The 20,988-nt window shown below is 45.5% G+C and overlaps 2 protein-coding genes across 2 annotated transcripts; both read left to right on the forward strand.

The window, feature by feature from the left end:
• Window positions 1–70: 70 nt before the first annotated feature.
• On the forward strand, window positions 71–19,311 carry LOC149339699 (protein FMC1 homolog). Its single transcript, XM_089548391.1, has 3 exons — window positions 71–198; window positions 15,718–15,870; window positions 19,003–19,311. Exons 1-3 carry the CDS (start codon window positions 127–129, stop codon window positions 19,108–19,110), a joined length of 333 nt encoding a protein of 110 aa, XP_089404517.1. The 5' UTR covers window positions 71–126; the 3' UTR covers window positions 19,111–19,311.
• On the forward strand, window positions 121–6,189 carry LOC149339700 (sentrin-specific protease 1-like). The gene is made up of 2 exons (XM_089548385.1): window positions 121–198; window positions 3,669–6,189. Exon 2 carries the CDS (start codon window positions 3,759–3,761, stop codon window positions 4,740–4,742), a length of 984 nt encoding a protein of 327 aa, XP_089404511.1. The 5' UTR covers window positions 121–198; window positions 3,669–3,758; the 3' UTR covers window positions 4,743–6,189.
• Window positions 19,312–20,988: the final 1,677 nt, after the last annotated feature.

Below are 20,988 nucleotides of genomic sequence, written 5' to 3' on the forward strand. Positions count from 1 at the left end.
TACTCTACATAATGATATACTTTTTTAAGACTTACTGAAATATTATTTATATTTGATGTTAAACGCGGTACAAAAGGCACCAGAAACGGCGGCGGAAAAACGAATCCTAGCGATACGTTAGGCGTCATGGCGGCTTCCAGTCAGTCGCGGGTTTTGATCCGTTCTGTTCTCAGTGAACTGCGAAAAAGCCTGCCGCAGGTGCGTAGCTCTTTGTATTCTGCATACCAAAGTGCAAAGTTTCGTTTTTGTGCCGCTAAAAGAACCTTCAAACATATGCGACTAAACGCTGTGCCGTAATTGCATCGGTCGTTGGTGAGCAGTCGCGACTCGAACCGTTACACACACGTTTCTTGCTAGCCGGTCTAAAGCTTTGAATTCCTAACAGCCAACTGATATTACTGTGGTTTATGAAGAGAAACCAACCCCTTAGTCTTTTGGAGTTTTTCCGCCTGATTTTATTCGGCGAATATGAGGCCAAATATATTTGGAGTGTGGCCTCAGAAATCCGTGCAGTAGTTTTGAAACACTGCGGAGTTGAGCGTGTTTGGAACATGTAAATGACGTGATTGTGCTTGTAGTTTATATTTCGTTTTTTTTTTCAACTTATACCCGTGCCACACGGACAGATTTAATGCCATTAAGTGCTTACTGCCTTAAGTTTTATTGTCATTCGTGCGGTGCCACACGCCTAAATTTGATGGCATTATAGCCTAGTAGTGCCATTCGCGACCTACAGAGTTCGCCACAACTCATTTGCCCGTGCAGTGCGTACTCTCGTTCCCATTCCACACGCACAAGAGCATGCAGCTTTGTTAGTAACAACTTCCTAACCTGTAGGATATGGTTGATTCTTAACTTTCAGTCAGATGAGGCATCTATACCGCATTTTCGATGCGAAGCGCGCCATATTAACCAGCCTTTTTAGCAGGTACTCTCGACTTCTATGCTGACATGCGAGTTTATGGCTACTTTTTCGACTTGTCAAGCAGGAGCAGCTGCATTTTCTGGAAAATCGTTTTTACGTTACATTTGAACAACATTCCCAATTTGTTGTGCTCATTAGCACTGTTTATATTGAGATGAAACTTTCGACTGCCTTGCAAGCGTTATCGTCATCGTCACTTTCTATAATGGCATTAACAAACCTAAAGCCTTAAGTATTTACTACCATTTATTGTTGCGCGCGTGCGGCTCGAGTATTAAGATCTGTTCGATTTGCCTGCACTCGATGCACCAATTCAGTAAGGTTCTGCGGCAGTGCCACCTAGGTGCTGCGAGCGCGCAGTGCCAGTTCCGGCAGTTCAAGCACAGCTTGGCACTGTCTGCTTCCAAAACGAATGGTCTAGTGCAGGCCTGGTCGTCTGCTAGTCTTGGCATCGCAGCAAGTTGCAGCCAGCTTTGTGCCACCCACCTTAATTGCCGCCAACATCCCGAACTGCGTAAAGAACTTTCCAACAGTCCATCGCAGTGAAGTGTTTCCATATACCAGCCTTGATGCATGTGCGCCTCGCAGCACACGCGTCGCACAATGCACGTATGTTCTTTTAGAACACGACTTAGGTGTGCGCGCGCTGAGTTACATGTTACGTGTTTTTCACAACAACGTGCATCATGCTGCATGCACTTGTTTGTTTTCTAGTTAACATACTGGGTGTCAAGTAATGCTGTTGTTATTATACCTCAATTGGTCTATTGAAAGACGTTGATAACAGGTCCATCGTGAGGTTCCTATGGGGGTCACCAGCCCAATCCCTCCGTTGCCATCTTCTAAGGTGGAGCCGTAATTACAGGGCCCCCGTCTATGCTCCATATGAATTGGGCCCGAGTCAGACACTGTTCTCTTTGATGAGTGGAATAACTTCAGTCTCTTTGCCGTTTATTACACGCGCAAGCCATCGTCTGCTATAGTGGTGGCTGCAGGTGCACGATTTCCGCACTGACCACTGAGGAGGTGCAGTTTTCCTGAATTGTTTCTGAACTGTACCTGCATGACATCTGAACTTTTTTTAAATGAATGCCGTGAGCAGAGGGTGTCATGTTTCACAGTGTGAAACGAATGGCCAAATGCAGCATCGCAAGAGCCAATTCACTTAGTGCAGGCATATTGAACGGACCAGTAAATTAGGCACGAGGTTGTGTTCTGTTTAGCTCGCTGCATGTCGTCTTCTGTGCAGTAAGTTTAGCAGATTGAAAGCATTGTTTACACCCTGCGGTCCTTGCTTGCGCTTCTAGCAGATGTTTTGTACGCTCTGAAGTACTGAAATAGAGGGTCATGTAATCAAGATAAACGTGAGTGATGCATGAAATTGGGGTGAAGGAAAAGAGGAGTCCATAATGACTGTGTGTCTAGCCCTGTTGTGACATCTGTTATGAGAAACAATAAGTTCCAAAAGAATTTTTATTTTGCAATGTTTTCTGCTTATTGCAAATGGCTTAGTGGTGCCTGTACAAATTTTGTAGAGTTCATCGCTGTTCGCAGGGCAATATTTTTCCGTATTTCAGCGTTCAGATCATCTGTGTGTCTGCTTCCATGTTGGGAGATACATACACATTGTATTTTCTTCCGCCGCTCCCCTCCATCCAATTCCTGCTTCTCAGTTTTTAAAGTGACTGTTCCTTAAGCGACTTATTTTGCAGAACTGGAGCTGTTTTAGTTGTTCATTTATGTTGCTTCTGCTGGCTGTCGGTATTGCAGTTTGATAACTGTGGCAATAAATTAAAAAAAAAAAGTTATGAGCACTGCTTTTACGTGCTACAGGTGTTACAGCAATGCTATGATACAGCAGAATAAAGAGGCCGTAGTGAGTTGGTAATACATTGTAGTCATGCTGTGCAATAAGTTAGAATGTGCAGAAGAAGATCTGGACATGCGCATGTGCAATGTCTTCTTCTCTGTATTCGGTTTTGTTTTTTATTCTGCTCTACCACAACACCATGGTGCTGCAATAGTTGTCAAAAAGAAACAAAGCTATTGTACATTAATGGGAGTTTTAAGTGTGCTTAGCAGAGGTGAGGCATAAACTATTATAATACGCATGGTGCTTCCATCACTTTCCTTTTGCTAATCAGTTCAGTTAAGCTTTTTAAAATCTTTTCTTTCATTTTGCAGTTAAACTCATTACTTAATTTACTTTGTGCTAAAATTTTTTTTCTGTTTGTTAGCAGCTGGCGGTATTGGTCATCACTTCGTTTTTTGAATATTGACACTATAAAGATCAAATTATCATTTTTTGTGGTGGGAGGCTTAAGGTTCATTCTTGAGAATATGAAGGCCATTACATTAATGTGATCAGTGATGCTACCTCACGACATTGCCCACACCAAGAAAAGATACCAAAGGATGCTAGCATCGATTGAAGCTCCCATGTGTCCATCTGCTATTTGGCACCAAGCTGAAGAACCTTCTGGCCTATTATTCGAAAATGTTCTTCACTAGAAGCCACAGTGCCTTACATGCAAGATCTGGTGAAGAAGATGGAGCAATCTGTGTGTAATTCATTGCATGAAGTCTGGAGCCTGGTTTGTTCACAGAAGGAGTGTGTTGACCAGTGGAGCTTGCTTGAGAAAACATGTACTGAGGTGGCACTCCCTATGTGTCCTTCACTGTGGCTGCTCCATGAAGGCTGGCTCACTGATTAGTTTGTCACCTTTGTGGCCACTGATTGCAGGAGCAGTTTTGCGTTCAAGCAAGGAGCAGGCCCTAGGAAAGCGCCTCATGAGCCCCTGTGTCACCTGTGCCTGCCTGGCGGAAAGAACCGATGGACTTCAAAGTCGTGGCCCTTTTCGAATCATCCTGTCCATGTCGTGCTGACCGTTGGAACTTTGAATCCTGCCCTGTATTCAAAGCGTGCGCCTTCACTTCCAACATGCCTGGACCCAGCGCCAGTCAAAGTGTGTCAAGTCTACTGAAGATGACGCAGGAATGTTCGGTCACACTGCAGCGGCTAGAAGACATGATGCCTGGCTTCCGGTACAAAACAAGAACAGCTCGTGCTTTGGCAAGAAAAGAGCGTCGCTTGAGAGCGGCGGCTTGCACAAACGGTACGGGAGCAGTGGCAGCCAGTGATGACTGGATCAGAGACGCTGTCCACAGAGAGCTGAGGCGGCGCCGGAGTGATGAGCATCGGGTGATTAAGCGTGGCTGGGGATACACTGTTACCCGCAAGGACTTGAAAACCGTGCTGGGCACGGACTGGGTGAATGATGTCATCATCGACTTCTACATGGGACTTATCACTGAGCGTGCAGCAGAGCATCCTGATGGCCCCCGTGTGCATGCTCTCTCGGCACACTTTTTTAGTGTGCTCCGTAACCGTGGCTACGACGCTGTGCGTCGCTGGACCGAAAGTGTGGACCTGTTTTCCTTTGACCTATTGCTGGTGCCCATCCATGACCTGGACCACTGGTCACTCGCTGTTTTGAACATTGCTAACCGGTCGTTTGACTTTTATGACTCAATGGGTCGCAAGAACTGGAACTGCTACCAGATCTTGATGGCTTATCTGCGGAAAGAACACAAGGACAAACGGAAATCTCCTCTTGTGCCTGATGCAAAATGGGACTGCCAGTATGTTAGGGGCATTCCACAACAAACAAACAATCATGACTGTGGGGTCTTCGTGTGCCTTTATGCGGAAAGTCTTTCCCGGGGTGCGCCTTTCAACTTCACAGCTAGGGACATTCAGCGACTCAGATATAGAATCGCCTATGAGATAATTTCTGGGAAATTGATGGAACGATAAGACTACACTGACTTCCTCTACAGAAAAAAAAAGTTGTTATTTAAGGTATGAGGTCACTTTTCTGGAAAATTTTTTAAATAGCAGATAAGAACAGAAATTTAGTTGTCTGTCTTTAGAAGAACGCTGTTTTATCCAGATCAAAATGTCGACAAAGATGTAAAGAAAAATAGTTATTTTTGTGCTTTTAAAGTGAACAAAATATACATCTGACGCAACTTTAATCCATTTCAACACAAGTCAGATTGCTTTTGCTGTTATACACATAAAAACAGGAGTTGTGCAGTGGACCAACTCAGTTGATGTTATCAGTTGTCATTGTCTAAATGGCGAATGACCATTCATATTTAGGCATGTTTTTAAGAAAAAATGTAGCAGTGAAAAACAGATGCCACAGTTTTATTGTGGTTCATTGCATAGCTAGACAAGTAAGAAATGCGTGTACAAAGTTTCAACAGAAATGTTATACAAAGATAACGTTAGATTTCACATGTAAGAAGGAATGGCAAAATGTGAATGAGAAAAAACATGAAAGATTGGTATTAACTGCAATTTTCATGAATGAATGTCCAGAATTACATCATGTTTACAGCTCAGTTTCTCCATAGTCTTGCATTTTGTTGATTTTCCATGTCTAGCAGCTCACTTTTGTTTTTTTTTGGCGGTATCAGTAGACCAAAATGAAGATTTCCAGATACGCTGTTCGTCAACTGTGTGGCAAGCTTTCTGGGTGGGCGGACCAGGTGGTCTGATCCCATTGTGCTCCATAACATCTAGTGTACCTCTGTGACCATTGTTAAAATGACACCTCATGACACAAACTAAAGTGTTGGTATCCTGGCATATCCATCCGAGTTATTAAATACAAAGAAAAATAGACATGGATGGTAAGAAACTGTTATTATAAGTCGAAACTGAAAAATTAACAAGAAAAAATAACTAATTATAAAAAATTGGGTTTTTGTTTAGCTGGAAAATTTCAGGAAAAGCTTTGGTTTTGCGAGATGTGCAGGGGGTTATAACTTTGGCTCTATCTTTGTTGCGGTATTAACTAGAATGAATTTTTGTTGCAGCTGATTCAGGAATGAATTGGAATTTTGATGAAGCAAAATTTGAAAAGTTTAGTTTTTATCAAAAATATCTTTTTAAAAGTGGCTTCATACCTTAAGAGAGTTGTGGGTTGCAATTTGCAGCATTTAGTGCCTGTTTTTTAACGTCGCTAAGTCTCCTCTGGTTAGGAAAGTCATTTACTCGACGTCCGAGCACATTAAATATCCCCTCCTTGCTCTGTGTCCGCATATGTGGATATGTCCTAAACACTGTCAAATCTCGTCTACGATATCCACAAATATAGACACTGTAAAGTGCTTAAAGCCTTAAAGGTGCACTGAAGAGGAATCTGAACTCATCTTTTTGCCGCGGGAACTCGATCTACACGTTCCTAGCATTCTTAGAAACTGCGACTTATTGCCCTGTGTGGCCGATTTTCCTAATTAAATCGAATTAACGCCCGGCTCCCGCCTTTTTTTTTTAATTCTGCCTCGTACGGTGGGCGGAGTCGACCAACGTGTGGAGTGCCTTTTAGCCAGCTGCGTGGAGGCTTTGCTTTCGCTTCATTTTGTTTTTTAGGTTTCCGTGGATAAATAGTTTCATTTGCAGATAATATAACCGCAAAATAAGCCCGCAGAAATAAAAATACGCGCGGACTATTTGCTTCTACGGACTACTACGTATTACTCCGCCGATGGCAGAGCGGCAAGCCGCCACGGGACTGGGTGAAAGGCGCTCCCCGCGTTGGTCGACTCCGCCCACCGTACGAGGCAGAATTAAAAAAAAAAAGGCGGGAGCCGGACGTTAATTCGATTTAATCAGGGAAATCGGCCACACAGGGCAGTAAATCGAAGTTTCTAAGAATGCTTGGAACGTGTAGATCAAGTTCCCGCGGCAAAAAGACTAGTTCAGATTCCTCTTCAGTGCACCTTTAAGAATCTTGTTTACAAAAGGTACCAATCAGGCATGCGATATGAATCCTGGGAAGCTTTTTTTTTTAAGAATGGCTGCGTGTTTTACGGTAGGTGTGGTATTGCTCTGGTCAGTGTCGCTTGCTTGTCTTGCAAGCGTAAATGCTTTAAATTTCCCAAAATGTGTTGATTTCTTTGCATAACAACTTAGAATGAGTCATGATGTATAATACAAGGACACGACAGAAATTGCATAATTAATCATTGGAGATGGTTGGAATTTTTTTTGTGCAGTCCTTATAGAGATGTGAAATTACAAAAATTATTTCCTCCACTGTATTAAGCTGCTCGTGACGGGAATATTTACAATGTTACACTCATGTGGGCTGTGGTAGGTTTTTTTATTTTTTTCTTCAATGCAATTTACTCGTCATGTATACCTCTCCACTGCTTATACATCAAAGCTAGGTTTATTACACATTTGCACAGCAGTGCAAAATTCTTTCACTCTTTGTCCAAGCCCTGTGAAAGCTTCACTCATGTTGGCTGCACTAAGCCCAAGTTTTTTTTTTTTGTGGTGTGATATAGATTTTATTTCAGTATACATTTCAGTTGCTTACACAGAAGAGTAAAAAAATCATTTGCTCTTTGGACCACTCGAAACAAGTGCAAATTGTGAAGCGGCCAAAGCCCTGTGCATGCTTGGGCCCTCTGCATATACGAAGGCCAACAAAACTATGGAGAGTTTCTGTCGTGTTTCAACAGGATGCCTGTTCGTGTTTTGTTGTGTACGAGGGGAATGGTGAGGTTTCATTCTTGGTCAAATGGTTAGGGTTTTTTTTTTACAGTGGATTGTAAACAGTATGTGGGTCGTACATACTGAAAGGGGCCCTGATAATCAGTTGTGTTTGAGAGTTGTGATCAGTTGTAGGCATGTAACTGACGTGCTGAATATACTAACCAAGCTCTTTACAGGCCATGCCATGCAAGCTCGTATCTCATAATTTTAAATGGCTATCTACTCCATTGAACTTGTTGCTGCAGGTCTGAAGCGTTATGTGATGGGAGAGATTTGGTTTTTCATGTCATCTATGTTGTTGTGCAGTTTAAATTCTCTGGAAGAAAGTACAGTGTAAGTGTCGAATTAAGACAATTAAGACAAAACTTGATGCAACTTCATATGTCCTTGTCGTGGTCGATTTCTTATCGGGACATTAACAGTTGATGACCAACTTGAAATGCTCTTCGTGCATTTGACTGGTTCCAAAGGTTGGAACAGGCTTTCTTGCTTAACCCTTTGCAGCACAGTATTTACGTTTGTGTATGTGACATTTCAAATTTTTTGCAAAGTGTCTAGTGTTGTTTTCATGAACTTAGTGATGCTGGCTACATTTTAAATTCCTGCTGAGCAGAATGGTAGGGCCATTTCGCATCTAGAAGAAAGAATTGCTTTTCCAAACCAAGAAATATAGATGGATATCACTAAGTTCTAAGACCATGCACCCTGGTGTCTGGTGCTTCCAGTTGCTCTGTGACATGGTGAAATATTTTACTAAAGGTCGCTATAGCCGAGTTTTCATTGCAGAATTGTCTTCAGATGATAAGGAAAATAATCAGTTAGGCATAAATGTGTTAAAAGTATAAGGCTGCAAATCCGCAAGTATGGAAGTGTACGGCGTGCATAAATTCTAAAGATTTCTGAGCCATTTAAGTTGTTTTGTAGAATAGGTTATTGTTAATATACCTATATATTTTCAGAATTTTCTCAATACTAGAACATAACGCCTGTCTGAAAAGGTTAAGCTGTTGAAAATGCATCATCCATGTTTGCTAGCAGCGTTGAACTGTTGCCAGGATACTGCAGCCTACTCGTAGCTCTTTGCTAAAGACACTAAAATTGCATGAAGTAGCTTTGGTAATGATTCATGGTCAGGGGAATCATTGTTCAATGGGACACGCTCCTTTAAAGAAGTATGCATACAAAACATGCCTTACATCGCACTGCCAGAATTCATAGTGAACTTCCTCGCCAACTGAGTCATTGATGGGCTGGCAAAAACTATTGTTGGATGCAACTCTAGTACTCAGAGGCAAGTGGCCCTCAATGGAGAGACCCTTCAGCCAGTGACGTGGGCTCATTGCCATTACACTACGGTTAATCTCCTTATACATGCCAGCCACCGGCTATATCGCAATATTTATTTATTTCAGGTTTCTTCATGGCCCTTGGAGGGCATTAGAGAAGGCAGTGAGCAGTTACAAATACGTACAGAATATATACACAATGGGTTATTTAAAACAATAGCTAACGCGTGTATTTAGCAGCATTATTACACAAGATTTCGAAGTGAAGAGAATACAAGTAAACAATATTGCAAAAAAGTATGAAGCGCGAAAAAACTTTAGGTTTGAGAAACAAAAGTATACAAAGTAGTGTTAAGGCATAAGGTCATTTAGAAATATTCATAACACAAGCTATAATACAAAGCAATGACAACACAGTTAGCAACAGTAAGCGGCAAAAATAACGAAAGTGCATGTTTAAAATTGGCGAAATCGCTGTATACAGGATAGCAACGTGAAAATAAATAAAATGACCATTTTATCTAATCTACTACAAAATGATCCCGCAACCGTTTTTTAAATTCTTCAATGTAAGGCTGCAGGTAGGTGGTTCCACTCCGATGACGTGCAAAGCAGGTGCAAAAGCATCAGTATGGTGGCAAATTCATGACAGTCGGTCATCACCATTGTCTGGAGAACCTCCATTGAGGAGCACTTGCTGCTGTGTTCTTGAGTTGTATCCGATTAAAGCTCCCCTATGGCGCTGAAGTGAAGCTGAGGCTCCTGGGGCTGTCGCTCATTTTGCTTATGTGCAAGCTGCAAACATTCCCCACTGTGCCATTGGAGTACACAGCCAGCTTGCCTTGTCAAACCGGTGGCAAGGTGCATTGAAGAAAGTTTTGTTTGCACCGTGTGTCTTGCCAGGGAATGGGCTTCTAATATTAGGAAGGAAGGAAAAGGGTTACTGCTTTTTTGGTGGTACCAGGTCTAGTGCATAGAGTTTCTTACTATTACCTAGAGGGAAAGCTGGCGGCGCTGCACTTCAGCCACCATGGACGCTCAAAGCATCATGGGGCGGTGAGCTACTTGTTGCGGAACAGTCGTAATTTTTCAGGAGCACGGAGTGTCATTACTAAGATGTTTCATTCCAAAAACGCTGTCCATGTGTGCGCAGACGACTTTCGCGCGAACGCAGTGTGCAAAAGCCATAGTAGTGAAAACACGATGACACACGACGCCAATAAAAGGTTTTACTCTTCCGAAATGCCATTAAAAAACCTCTTAAAGTATCTAAGCAACAACATTTTTTTTAAAACATATTTACTTTTAAAAGTGCTACTGTTAATTACGCAATATTAGTTTTTATAGTGTTCTTTACTTGGCCAATAGGAGAGCGAGTCGTCTCTTATTTTGGGCAAACTTTGCACTTAAATCCTTTTCTGCTCGTTTGTTGCAATCATTAGACAAGATATTGAATGTTAGGACGTTTGTAGTTATCAAACAGCTTTATTTTTCTATTATTTTTTGGACAAAAGTTGCAGTTCCGCAACAAGTAGCTCACCGCCCCACGATGCTTTGAGCGCCCATGATGGCTGAAGTGGTCTCGAGGGGTTGCCATGCAAACTCCCATAGACGGGCTGCCAGCTTTCCCTCTAGGTAATAGTAAGAAACTCTATGGTCTAGTGTAAGGGGAGACAGAGAAAAAGCCTTGAAGGCAACATTAAGTTCGGTGTTAAGAAGCCACAACAGTGCTGAGGTGCCTGATTGCAGCTGTGTTGTATGGGCAGAGAAGCTAGGTGGTGATGTGAGGAGCCAGTACAGTGTGTGTGCGTGGATGATGGGAGGTAGTGGTTTGTGTGAATTATTTGGTGCAGGGAGGCAGCGCAGTAGAACCCTAGAAAAATGAGCAGGAAGCCACGAGTACGTCTTTACAGCAGCGGCATGATGCGTGTACTTCCCACCAGTCCCACATTAGCCCAATGACTGCAGTTTCCTAGGAAACTATGTACATGTCTCATAATGTACTGTGCTGCACTAATTCTAACCTCATGCATATATCAACTGTGTTCCTTCTATTGCATTAGTGGATCCATGGTAACAAAGTTTCCCATTGAACAAATTTTTTTCTATGGGATTGATTTTGTACATATGCTTGGCGTGCTGTTTTGCAGGCATTTTGTACATCGTTGTTGGGGCGGCAGTTGTTAAGTACAGATGTGAAAGCTGTTGCACATCATAACTCTCTGTAAATAAATGTTCACATATTTTTTTACTGTTAAATTTTTTCCTGCACACTTGTTATTCCAGGTTGACCATTTTACCTGATTTGGAAACGACACCGCATATGTGCTAATGTAATGGGCGCCTTCTCAAGTGAAAGGGTGATATAGATAGGCCACTTGGGTGTAGAAAAGCACCATCTTAATTGAGAAAAAATTGGTTTCGAGGAAAGGAAAGACCCAGTAACTGTCTCATTTCTTGGTGGACAGCTCATCCACAACACCAGGAAAAAAAAGTAACCTGAGGGAAGGTATGAAGGAGAGGGAGAAAGTTGCTGTAGTGGAGGGCTCCGGAATAGTTTTGACCACCTGAAGAAGCGATTACAAACAGAAAATGGAATAAGGATAGAATCTGGATTGGAATAGATTATCATATGAAAGACAATGGAATCAGAACTGGAATAGATTGGTGGGAGAAAAAAAATTGCTGTCGCATTTCCTCCACATCAGTCCAATTGATAGCCCCTAATTTTTTTCGGACATTTTCGAGTCTATAGTCGCGTCACATATCCTTAGGGTCTCCCCTCTCCACCGCTTAAACCGTTTTGCAAAATACTGACTGGTACTATTTTAAAATTTAAAACAGCCAACCAAGATTCTAATGCAGCGTGAGACGTCACAAACATTACTTACAAAGCACTCGTAAGCATGTTGAATGGCTGAAGCAGTGACTGAAAACTATGACTGACTGTTTTCATAACATGTCTGAAGTGACCTAACACAAACCACAAAATTGTGTTAGTAAAGTTTTTTTTTACTTTTAGTTGTATGGGGGTTTAGCGTCCCAAAGCGACTCAGCCTATGAGGGACGCCGTAGTGAAGGTCTGGTTTGGTTTATTGGGGTTTAACGTCCCAAAGCAACTCAGGCTATGAGGGACGCCGTAGTGGAGGGCTCCGGAAATTTCGACCACCTGGGGTTCTTTAACGTGCACTGACATCGCACAGTACACGGGCCTCTAGCATTTCGCCTCCATCGAAATGCGAACCCGCGTCCTTCGGGTCATCAGCCGAGCACCATAACCACTGAGCCACCGCTGTGGCTGTTAGTGAAGCGGGGAACAAGTATTAACGGGCGGATACGTGTGGGTAAATTACGTGACGTTACAAGTGCAGTGTTACGTGTGGAAATAATCTAAATTGCGCCCACGTAAACGTCATACATTAAAGGTGCACTGGAGAGGAATCTGAACTCGTATTTTTACCGCTGGAACTCGATCTACACGTTCCGAGCGTTCTTGGAAACTTCGAATTATTTCCCTGTGCGGCCGATTTCCCTGATTCAAATCGGATTAACGTGGGGTTCCCGCCTTTTTTTTTTTTGAATTCCCCGCAAACGGTGGGAGCAGTCGACCAAGCTTTCACCCAGTCCCGCGGCGGCTTGCTGCTCTGCCATCGGCGGAGTGATACCTAGTGATCGGCGAAAGCAAAGAGTCTGCGCGTATTTTTTTCTTTCCGTGGGCCTAATTTGCAGCTATGTCGTCTCGACTAGACCTTTTTATTCACTGAAACCTAAAAGAAACAAAATAAATGCGAAAGAAAAGTCGCCACGCGACTGCCTGAAAGGCACTGCGTGCGTTGGTCGACTCCTCCCACCGTATATGGGGAATTAAAAAAAAAAAAAAGTGGGAGCCGGACGTTCATCTGATTTCATTAGGGAAATCGGCCGCACAGGGCAATAAATCGGAGTTTTTAAGAATGCTGGGAACGTGTAGATCGAGTTCCGGCGGCAAAACGACGAGTTCAGATTCCTCTTCAGTGCACCTTTAAGGCTAATTTGCCTTGGAATGAAATGTTACATGGTCGCCATTTGGTGGAAGTAATCAGAAAGGAGAAATAATACGTTAACTTCGAAAAACCCGATTAACACGATAGCCCGGGGACCAGGCGTCACGTGACCTCTCACTTCCGGTCTGTCTGGTTCACACCTGGCCAACAATGTTGGTAAACTAGCATGGGGAATGACATGTCCCTGGTCCGCGGGTGAACAGTGGGCGTCTTATGTGTTTCGCCTCCATCTCCGCGAAGTAGCAAGATATCCGACGGGGTCCAGTCAGATTAACTCGGGAGCTGAATCCTAAGCGCCCATTGAAACATGCACCTCTGTTTCGCAGAACGAGAAAACTTGCTCCCGACCGCCGATTGGAGAGCGCCATTAATTTGGTGGGACACGTGGAAAGTTCAGATAGACGTGCCGAAATAAGAATTTGGCGCTCGAAAAATTAGGAGTTGGGATTTCATTGGAAGGCGAAAAGTTAAGAAGCAAAACGAAAAATGCCTTCAGTTAAAACGCGACTTCAGAAACAAAGTTGAGAAAATTAAGGCTATACTTCGGGCTGTTATGTAGCATTTTAGGTATGTTGCTCCTGCGCAGCTGCTTTGTTAGCACTCCAATTTCCCGCGGAGAGTGCCTTTCTAGGTCTTCATCGTGTATTTGCGCGTTAGGCTTTGGTCCTGAATTGCCTGCCTTGTGCGGTAGGGACGGCGACCCGGCTCTTGCAAGAGCGAGCTCAGTCAGCTATAGCTGATTGGGCTGAGGCTGTCGGCAGATGACAATTCGTTTTGCCTGCGGTCCACTGGTCTGGCTGAGTCGGCTAATCAGCTTGCTGCTCGGAGGGCAGGGCTCGCTGACAACGCAGTTTTTCATCTCGGCCGCACGAACCACGAGGGTGCTCGGCTACTGAGCCGGACTACCCGGGTTCGAACCCGGCCGCGGCGGCGGCGGCCGTGTTTCGATGGAGGCGAAACTCAAAAAAAGGCGCCCGTGTGCGTGTGATGTCAGTGCACTTAAAGATCCCTAGGTGGTCGAAATTATTCCGGAGCTCTCCACAATGACACCTCTTTCTTCTTTCACTCCCACCTTCCTCCCTTCCCTCACGGCGTGGTTTAGGTGTCCCCCTTGCATTGAGACAGGTACTGCGCCATTTCCTTTCCTAAAAAGCCACAAATTTTCTGGTGTCCACCATAATTAAGTGAGATAGTTACTGCGCCTCTCCTTTCCTCGTAACCAATTTCAACTGCCTCCACATTATATGAAGCTTACATTAATAGAAGTCAGATCTATTCTACGATTTGGTTTATGGGGTTTTAACGTCCCAAAGCGACTCAGGCTATGAGGGATGCCGTAGTGGAGGGCTCCGGAAATTTCGACCACCTGGGGTCCTTCAACGTGCACTGACATCGCACTGTACACGGGCGTTTAGCATTTCACCTCTATCGAAATGCGAACCTGCGTCCTTCGGGTCAGCAGCCGAGTACCATAACCACTGAGCCACCGTGACGGTCAGGTCTGTTCAACGTTGTTGCCGTTGTTGCAAGTTGTTGGGTCAGTTAACGTTGCCGGAATCTTGCATGCCAAAGTTTCCACACCTAGGGCACCGTGACCTAGGGCAACGCGCCTCTGCAACTGGGTGTGCTTCTTTTTTATGCATGGTCGCAATTGGTATTAGAGAATAAAATACGCAGTAACTGTCTCACTTCTCTGTGGACACCTCAGCTGCGCCATGAGGGAAGAGACGAAGCAGGTAGTGAAGTAAATAGTGAGAGGCGGCGTAGTGGATTGCTTTGGAATAATTTCGACCACCTGGGGTTCCACCGTGCGCTGACATCGCTCAGTGTAGGGCGTCTTTTGCGCTGCGTGAAAGATGGCTGGCAGAGATGTCAGGACAGCCGAGCGCTGTGTTGTCTTGCCTTGTCTTTGTCGGTCGTTTTTGTGCTCTTGCAGCAACGTTTCGTCTGTGTCGTAGATCCGGCTTTGGAAGCATAGACGCTGCTGTCGGGGCAGGTGCGAACTCGGCGGGGATTCAGACTTCCCCTTTACCGTAATTTCAGTGTGTACTGGATTAGAAAGTTCTTTCGCTCCCCCTATAAATTCTTTGCTTAGGTTTTTGTTTGTCGATTAACTGGTTTCTCTTTCTTTTTTTGAGGGAAAATGGCGGGGAGGATGCCTTCTGGTATCTGCGGCTAGCGCGAATAGAGTGTCGGTGTTCCTGTAGCCACACACCGTCTAAATTGGCAAAAGTTTTTCTTACGCCTAAACATCTGCTAGCATCCAGAATATATGGCCTTGCGCCACCAGTAGTGCCACGCTGTCTCTGCAGCTGGAACGCCACTATACATGGTGTGCAAAATTGTCACCTAGTTAACAGCGGAATTTTGTTCCTTACAGTTTACAAATGATCTGAGGTTTAGAGGTACCGTTTTTTTGGCTCATTATCGTGTATCCTTTTGTGGCTGTCAGTGAACATGTCCATGTCCTGCAGCCGTCTTCTTGTCAGTGGGAGGCAGGGAAAATGCAGCTAGCATGTTCTATAACTGTGCATGGCGTGACTACTGGGCAGAGGTTACCGTGGATGAATGCGGCTCAACTAAGTTTCGTACCTGTAGAGCGTGCAAAACAGCACGCATATTTATGCCAACAGAAGTTTACGACTCTTGGCCGGCCAATCTAACGAATGTTGTCATCGCTGTAACGCTATTAGTGGCATGGCTCTTGATGAAGCAGCAGAACAGCTTGCATGTGGAACGTGTCAGACTCACCAAGCGTAGAGACGTTCAACAGTGCACAACATGGAATCCGAGGTGGCGAACAAATGACAGACCAAGCACTGAAAAGCCGCGTGTGATTAGTAGCACGCCGTCCACTGACGATTGTGCCGGCGCGTACGCACCGTGCAGAAGCCGCTGCGTAGCCACCTGGCGGCGCGCTACCTGCTGTCCGAGGCGCGCAAGCACCAGACGACCGAGAAGCGGCTGTGCCGAGCCCACCAGGAGCTTCAGGCCAAGATGGACACCTACCGCTGCTACCTGGCCAGCTCGCGCAGGGGAAGGGTGAGTGGCTCCGCTGACCGAGTTCCTTTCTTCAATGGCACCAACCGTTACCGCTGCCGGAGTACCTGCAGTCCGCGCGCCGTCGTGCGCATGCGCATATCGACTTGAGGGCGCCAGATGGCGCTGTGTACCCGGCAGCTGCTCGTGCGTCTGCCCCATCAGGACCAATCAGCACGCGCGCACTGACGGTGGGTGGGCTCCTGAGACTCCGGGGACGGTAACGGTACCATGGTTAGCATACTGTGCTGCCGTTACCGGAGTACCGGCAGCCTGGGCGCCATCAGTGCGCGTGCGCAGATCGCCGTGAGGGCGCCAGGAGTCCGGCAGCTGCCCGGCGCCTGCCGCATCGTGACCAATCAGCGCGTGCGCACTGGTATTGGTCTCCGGTATTGGTACTCCGGTAACGCTAACACAGTACACGGTATGCTAACGGTGTCTATTATACCAGGCGCTTTCAGCAACAGCAGCTCCGGTATGCACTCATTCATTGCCATGTTTAGGTCAGCGCTCACTCTTGGTCAGCATATGGAGCCGCCGTGCGCGAGCGCACCTCGTGACAGCCAGTCCCATTGCGCTTGATCAGTTTAGAGGGAGAGAGTGAGATAGCGACGTTATTTGAAGCACATGCCACAGAGGCGTCGATGGTAATGTTTTGGGCTTGGCTGAGCTAGAAAACTTTATGGAGCTAGGATTATTTGAAGCATAATATTTGAAGGAAAGCTGCACGTTTATTTCTGCCAGCAAATGGACAAGTTAGTGCTTCTGAGCTTATGGTCCGCCACAATCTACCGTCTTTCATGTTTTCATATCACCTGAAACTGAGTCTGTACATATATAAAGAGATGACAACAAATTCTGCGGCGTTTTGTAATCTGTACCTTGATAGAGACACCGGTTATTCATTGCGCCGTACTACCTTACTGACAGAAAGGCCAAGAACAAATTATGGTACACAAACTATCCAACATCAAATTTCAAAGTTCTGCAATTCCTATCCAGATATAATAGCTACTGCAAAAAATGTTACATCTGTACATCAGTTTAGGCAAAGAGCACGTGCCCTATTGTGTCATTGATGTTCTTGTATGTTTTGTTGTTTTTGTTTTTTTTTGTTTTTGTTAAATATTCCTATGTTTCTGCATGTCGCTATTAAGCAAAGTGCCATTTATGTCTCGCAGCTTGTGCATATTGCATGTAGGATTATATAATGATCTGATCTGATCGTGATTAGGATGTATACTTAAGGTGATATGGTATGTACTACTGCCTCTGCTGCGCTCGGCGAGGCCAAGACCTAGTCAGAAGACCAATAGTCTCCTTTTGTCTTGCTTCGTGGGCAATACTTGTATTGCCTAAAAAATGAATAAATAAAAAATAAATAAATAATGTCTTGGGCATGGCTGAGCTAGAAAACTTTATGGGGCTAGGGCTTTAGGCTCACCGCGACCAGCTCACGAAGGCAGGCAAAGAGGAAAAAAGAGGAAGGAAACAAAAGCACAGGCAGTTATGTGTGATGCGACGAGTCAGCGTTAGCAGTACATTTCACTTTTACTTTGATCGCCTTCCCAATGCGTCTTTGCATTTGATTGCGCCGTCTATTTTAGAGCGCAGAGGTCGACCTCCAAGGGGCGAAGTTCATGGTCTTTCATGGGTTGAGCGGCGTCCCTCGCCGTCGGCCTCGACGTAATCGGCAGTGCTTGTTCTGTGTGCGGTCGCCTAGGCTCAAATACCGCAGCAGCTGCGCTCCAAAGTCATATAACCGAGGGCCGTTATCGTCGGCAAGTTTTATCGTTCCTCTGCCTCGTCGGCTTCTCGTGAGTGAAGGCTCGTCGGTTGGAGGTGCATTTAGGGGACGGTGGAGGTTCGAGGCTTGTAGGTGGGAGATGGGTTTGTGGTGGAGAGTGCTGGTGGGTGGGTGGGTTGTGGCTCATGGGTCGCAGATACACTGTGGGTGCTCGGAGGTGCGTCTACCGGAGGGTGCTTCCGGAGGGCGACGGCTTCACACACATCAAAACACGCCACGGATTTTTTTCGGTGGAAGAGGACTCAACTGCTAACGCGGTGAAGCAGGGATCCAAATTCTGCGCCGCAGCGCAGTTTCTGGTTTAGCCCTGTCTATCACTGAACGGTTGACGGTACAAATGAGCAAAATATTTGGCCCCTGGAAGTGCGTCTTTTACTATTCCTTTCGCTGCAATAAGTGGCGCAGTAAGCCGAAAAATACTGTGCTTATGTGTGTCGTACTTGTCACTTGCTTGTGTTGTATGTGGTGATTCCTTGCCTTTTTGCGTGCGACTTTTGAGCACTGTCCTTATTTCCTGCCGCCTTTTGTAACTAGGGGTCGGAGTTCTCGGACTTTTAACCTGCGCGAACAGGCGTGCTAGCTTTGGTATAGCGTTGACTCCTATGTATGAAAGGGATATAGTGCCATGGATGTTCTTATATTTCGCTATTTAGAGCAAAAAAAAAATGCCGTAAGGAAAGCAGCGCCTGATTTGACCACTTTGTGTCGTGAAGGCCAGGAGTAGTGAAGGCGTGAGCGCCTAACTGACCTGAGCACGTCCCTTTTCATCTCTCACTGCTTGCGGCCGGTGTTGTAAAAAGAGCAGGACCCTCCCCCCCCCCCCCCCCCCCCCCCCCACCACCACCCACCCCTCGAAAAAAAAAAGAAACCGAACATGCATCAGCACTCCCGTCCTCCCCACCATCCCTCTTCTTGAAGGGACACTGAGTGCAAACCCATGCTGTTCTTGCTTTTTCTGTACCAAAATTTTTATATTTGGCTTTTTGTGACTGTTCACGTTGCTTCGGCAGCAAAAGTACATCGCCGTTGGTCTCGATGATGACGCCAAGTGCATTAGCTGGCGGTGTGGTCAGGCTCAGAGATCTGCAAACAAACAGTACTTGACGTCCGCGAAGTTAGTTTGCTAAAACGACACGTGGCGGCGACACCTCTGTTTCATTTTTTTTTTCTATCTTGTAAAAGGTTTTTTGGGATAGAAACAGAACGCAGTAATCAATCGATATGGGCCAACTTCACTTTGTCCCTGGTGCTCCTTTAAAACATTCTCTAGACAAAAACTGTTGGCTACGACACCGCTCTGATGACGTGGTCTTGTTTTTTCTTTGCAGGAGCTCTACTTACAGTACCACGCTCGTGGGGAGCGAAGCGTTGAGGAGTCTGCTCGCCTCGTGGGGCTGGGCCTCCCGGAGCCTTTTGACAAGACCCGAGACTGCTGAAGGCCGCTGCCTCCGATAGCCAGTTAGTTTTCGCTGCGTAGGGCAGGAGTGGTCGGCCTTTGACGCGTGCTAATGCGTGCGGGTTGGTATACCGCCTAAGAGAACGGGACGAATAGCCTGGAGTTTCCTGTTGAAGAGAACAAAACCTCGTCGTGATGTTATTGGTCCTCACATCAAATAAACACCGCTTGTTGCAGAGGCTGATGGCTGCCATGTACAGATCTCTGCAGTAGTCCAAACAGTCAGGATGCTAATTATGAAACAGGGATGTGGAAGAACCGGACATCCCGGTGGTAATGAAAGAGGAAGTAAAGAAAGCCTTGCATGAAATGCAACCCTATTACTACTCCTTTCCGCCCTCTAGACTCCCCCTGTTCCCGGCAATTCACCGACTGCGTCTTGGCCACTCCCTCGTAGTGGGTATGCGCCATCTTTCTTTGAGGCCAACCTACCAACCAAAGAGGAAGAGGGGCTGGTGAGGACCAGGTAAATGCAGATTTTTTGAAGTAAGGTGGGGAGGTTGTGGTAGAAACACCAGTCACCCTGTATACGCAATCCCTTATGACTTCGGGCATAGCGGAATCTTGAAAGAACGCTAACATTGTCTTAATTCATAAAAAAAGGGACATCAGGGACTTGAAAGATTTGATGAATAAGCTTACTGTCCGTTGTTTACGTAGTGTTTACTAAGGTAATCATTAGTCATATTAGATCAACCTTAGACTTCGGTCAACCCGGTATTAGGTGATGGAGAAAAGCGTAGAATTTAACCATGCTCTATACATAGAGCCCTTTGTTTTCTTTTTGCTGAAATATCCAATTTCTATCAGAATTAGAGCTAAAAAAGATATGGCCCGATTTTACCCCCCCCCCCCCCCCCCCCCCCACTTCCCGAATTCTGGAAAAAAATGAAACCCTAAAACGAAGGGCTCTTCTATACATAGCCATCATAGATTACAAAAAAGCATTTGACTCGGTCGTAACCTCGGCAATCATGCAGGCATTGCGCACCAGGGTGGTGAAGAAGGCACTGGAATAAATAAAAAAGGGTGGGGTTGAGTGCATCTGGCAGGCGGGATGAACAGCTCTTTGCCAATATCCCTCAAGCGGGAAGTATATGACAGCTGTAGCTTAGCGGTGCTCATCTGTGAGGCAGAAACGTGGAGACCAACGGAAATGGTTTAGCGTAAACAGGACAGCGCTGCGAGCTAAGGGAAGGAAACTCATAGGTGCAACATTAAGAGAGGAAGAGAGCAGAGTAGGTGAGGGAACAAACTCGGGTTAATGACACCGCAGTCGAAATCAAGAAGAAATGGGCTACCCATGCCCATAGGTAGGGACTGCAATGCGAACCAAAATAACTGATGGTCGATAAGGAACCGTATACTGAATTTTAAGAACACAATCTTTTTTCGGCACAACGGAAAACTTGTTCCCTAAGGTGCTCGATTCCGCAACGGCTTTGTTGGAAACGCCGTAGATTTTTACCGAGAATTTTTAAATCAGTGCGCGCACCCATTGTTATGTATCCCGATGCTGGGAACCATGATCAACGGGCGCGATGGCGATTGAACGTCGGCAAAAGTGCTGTACCGGAAACTCACAGAAATCTCGCCCGCTAGACAGTAATAAGATATTTTTCACATTCAAAGCTCTTACGGCACAGTGCTGTACGCCTCGTCGAGGAAAGTTTTAGTGGACCGTGGTTGTCGCTCCATCCAAGAGTTCAAAAAATGGTGGCGTCATCTAGTGAGGAAAGCTAAAAGTAGAGTCTTTGTCAAAAGTTTAGAGCCCAGGGGGTTTGCTTCTAAGCCTCGCAGTGGGACTGCTGTAACATTCGTGGTAGTCCTACCCATTGGAGGAGGCAGGACCAGAAAT

Source organism: Amblyomma mixtum, chromosome 6 (assembly GCF_055824585.1).
Source record: "Amblyomma mixtum isolate Tamu chromosome 6, ASM5582458v1, whole genome shotgun sequence".
Classification (NCBI taxonomy): Eukaryota; Metazoa; Arthropoda; class Arachnida; order Ixodida; family Ixodidae; genus Amblyomma; species Amblyomma mixtum.

Excerpts from the sequence above, each read along its gene's own strand:
- LOC149339700 (XM_089548385.1), top strand. The coding sequence starts at position 3,759 with ATGGACTTCAAAGTCGTGGCCCTTTTCGAATCATCCTGTCCATGTCGT.
- LOC149339699 (XM_089548391.1), top strand. The coding sequence starts at position 127 with ATGGCGGCTTCCAGTCAGTCGCGGGTTTTGATCCGTTCTGTTCTCAGT. Across the intron at positions 199-15,717 it reads TGCGAAAAAGCCTGCCGCAG|AAGCCGCTGCGTAGCCACCT; the intron begins GTGCGTAGCTCT and ends CGCACCGTGCAG. Across the intron at positions 15,871-19,002 it reads CCAGCTCGCGCAGGGGAAGG|GAGCTCTACTTACAGTACCA; the intron begins GTGAGTGGCTCC and ends TTTTCTTTGCAG.